The 3118-nt window shown below is 43.2% G+C and overlaps 1 protein-coding gene across 1 annotated transcript in view; it reads right to left on the bottom strand.

Annotated features, from left to right (window-relative positions):
• Positions 1–1955: 1955 nt before the first annotated feature.
• The window catches only part of LOC101852625, a gene marked incomplete at its 3' end in the record, with an annotated part of 9914 nt that continues 8751 nt past the window's right edge, over positions 1956–3118 (bottom strand). The window contains 1 exon segment of the mRNA XM_013082567.2: positions 1956–2250. Coding sequence (XP_012938021.1) covers positions 1956–2250 — 295 coding nt within the window.

Raw genomic sequence — 3118 nt, 5'->3', positions numbered from 1 at the left:
TGTCCGTCTGTCTAAGACCCAGGGTTGGGTTGATTTAAATCAAGTTGATTTAAATAAGTTGATTTTTAATTTTTAAATCAACTTGATTTTTTAAATAAAAATCAGTGATTTAAATAACTTTTTAAAATATTTATTTTTATTCAGTTTTTACACATTTCAACATTCAGAATTCCTTTCCTTGGTTTCATAAAACAGATATAAGGTTTAGTAGACTAATATATTCATGCTTAAAAGTCTGCTTTCCCCCCTTTCACTGTAAAATAATACAGATTCAAATTACTTTTTTTCCTATAATTGAAATCAGAGCTGGGTTGATTTAAATCAGTTGATTTTTTTTATTTTAATCAACTTGATATTTTAAATAAAAATCAGTGATTTAAATCACTTTTCAAAAAAATGTATTCAGTTTTTACATATATTTAAACCTTCAGAATTCCTTTCCTTGGTTTTATTAAACAATATAAGGTTTAGTAGACTAATATAATCATGCTTAAAAGTCTACTTTCCCCCCTGTCACTGTAAAATAATACAGTTCTCAATTTACCCTTTTTTCATAATTGAAAACCATGGTTGGGTTGATTTAAATCAGGTCAATTTAAATCAGTTGATTAAAATTTTTTTTTATCAACTTGATTTAAAAAATAAATCTCAGTGATTTAAATCACTTTTTTTTAAAGTTTTCTATTTTTACATCTTTAAACATTCAGAATTCCTTTCCTTGGTTTTATAAAACAGATATATAATGTTTAGTAGACTAAAGTAATCATGCTTAAAAGTCTGCTTTCCCCCCTGTCACTCACTGTAAGTAGTAAAATAATACTGTATTCAATTTACTCTTTTTTCATAATTGAAATTAGCATTTTCTATTTCTTTTTAGACAAACACAAGCGCGCGCACACACACACTGTAATAGAATGCAAGTTTATCTACGCATACTCACCCCCCCCCCCCCCTTCCTTTTAGACTGACATTTTCTTCATTTTTTGTCTGTAGCCATAATTCACTGATATAGATTTAGCAGATTAAGGCTTTCTAAAATTGCAGTTGCTTAAATTAATCATTAGTTAAAATAAAGACAATGCATTTTGCACTAAAAGAACAAACTGTGTCGACATTTTTTTTTAAATAAAAAAAATCCGATTTAAATGTAAAAAATCTTGATTTAAATTTTAAAAATCCATTTTTTAAATTTTTATTTAAAAAATCAAAAAAATCACCAACTCCGCTAAGACCGCCACCTGTCTGATACGTCCACTTTTCTCCCTGACAATGGGTGTCCGTCTTACACGGGTTCTGCAGTAGATAGCAGAAATAATGTCGAAATGATTGTTGGGACAGATTCTGCCCGTCCACGTGCCAGCCGTGACTTACTTCTTACTGTGGAAGTTACGGCATCAGTGAGCAAATCTTGGTACCATCAACATCAGAAACTTGCTCTTGCCAATTTCTACAGACGCTACACACCTCACAGGGAGGCCGTTTCCCCGGGGTTTTTTCCTTAACTTTTTACCAGAAGAATAAATATTGTTCTGAGCATTTGTTTTCTGTTGAACCAGTTGTGTTTATCCTTTGTGTTTTTGTTTGCTACTACAACTTGGCACCTGCACAGGTCGTTTCCCCAACTCCCAGTGACTCCCAGTGACTCCCAGTGACTCCCAGTGACTCCCAGTGACTCCCAGTGACTCCCAGTGCTCCCCCCGGTTCTACCATTCCGACCCTCCCAATGCCACACGGCGATGTGTTGATGCTGGTTGGTACAGCCGTTGAGCTACACAACCTACATTTACCTGCCTGTGGAGACAGACAACACGACCTACATTTACCTGCCTGTGGAGACAGACAACACGACCTACATTTACCTGCCTGTGGGGACAACACGACCTAGATTTACCTGCCTGCGGCGACAACACGACCTAGATTTACCTGCCTGTGGGGACAACACGACCTAGATTTACCTGCCTGTGGCGACAACACGACCCCCATGCCGGCCTCTCTGGTCAGCTGGAAGTCGGCCACGAGCGGGGACCGGAAGATGACGTCAGTGGAGCAGTCGGCCAGGCTGAGCCGCGCGAAGTTGTCGGTGTCCAGGACCCAGGCCGCCGTCTGCCCGCCGCCCAGGTCCAGCTGTACGGGGGGTCCCCAGGCCGGGGTCACGTCATCAGTCTCTGTGTCCGTGAACGTGCTGTCGGAGTCGCCGCTGCCACTTCCGGCGGAGAGATCGGAGTCGGACTCCTCTGTGTCCTGAACGTCCTGGTGCCGGGGAGAACAACGTTAAGCTAAAGGAAGGGTTTCGAACTGGGCCGCACAACGAGCCACGCCCACTGTACACTAAGGTAGCTGACCACACTGGGCCGCACAGCGAGCCACGCCCACTGTACACTAGGGTAGCTGACCACACTGGACCAGCACAGCGAGCCACGCCCACTGTACACTAAGGTAGCTGACCACACTGGACCAGCACAGCGAGCCACGCCCACTGTACACTAAGGTAGCTGACCACACTGGACCAGCACAGCGAGCCACGCCCACTGTACACTAGGGTAGCTGACCACACTGGACCAGCACAGCGAGCCACGCCCACTGTACACTAAGGTAGCTGACCACACTGGACCAGCACATACTGGGCAGTGAGCGGCCAAACGTTTTTTCTACAGCACTAAGAACTACCCGTCTTCTTTCACGGGATCATACAGCAATGCACACAAAGATAAGAACCCCTGGAGCGTACTTGTGGTCCGTCCTTTGTATGGGTGCGATGGCGGGGCTCTGAACACTGAGACAGAGAGAAGACGGGGGCGCCGAGATGTGGTCTGTACAAAGAATCCTCAGATCTCGTGGACAGACAGGAGCGTAAAGAAGTGCTCCGAGTGGCGGGTTGGGAAAGATCTGTAGCCAGAACTGTCAGAAATAGACATTTGAGATTCTTGGGCCACAGAAACAGATCAAATGGGCTGGAGCAACTGCTGCTGTAGACTAAAGTGAAAGAAGAGCACAGGAAGACAGGGAACAACATACACAGAAATATGGCAGATGGCCTGAACAACTTGGCAACTAATAACACAATTTTTAAAAACGAGCTGATCAAAAAGACAAACAACAGGAAGGAGGAGGGGGGGGG

Source organism: Aplysia californica, unplaced genomic scaffold (genome assembly GCF_000002075.1).
Source record: "Aplysia californica isolate F4 #8 unplaced genomic scaffold, AplCal3.0 scaffold00181, whole genome shotgun sequence".
Taxonomy (NCBI): Eukaryota; Metazoa; Mollusca; class Gastropoda; order Aplysiida; family Aplysiidae; genus Aplysia; species Aplysia californica.
The sequence above is the reverse complement of the archived record's forward strand: the minus strand, read 5'-3'. Positions and strand labels throughout refer to the sequence as shown.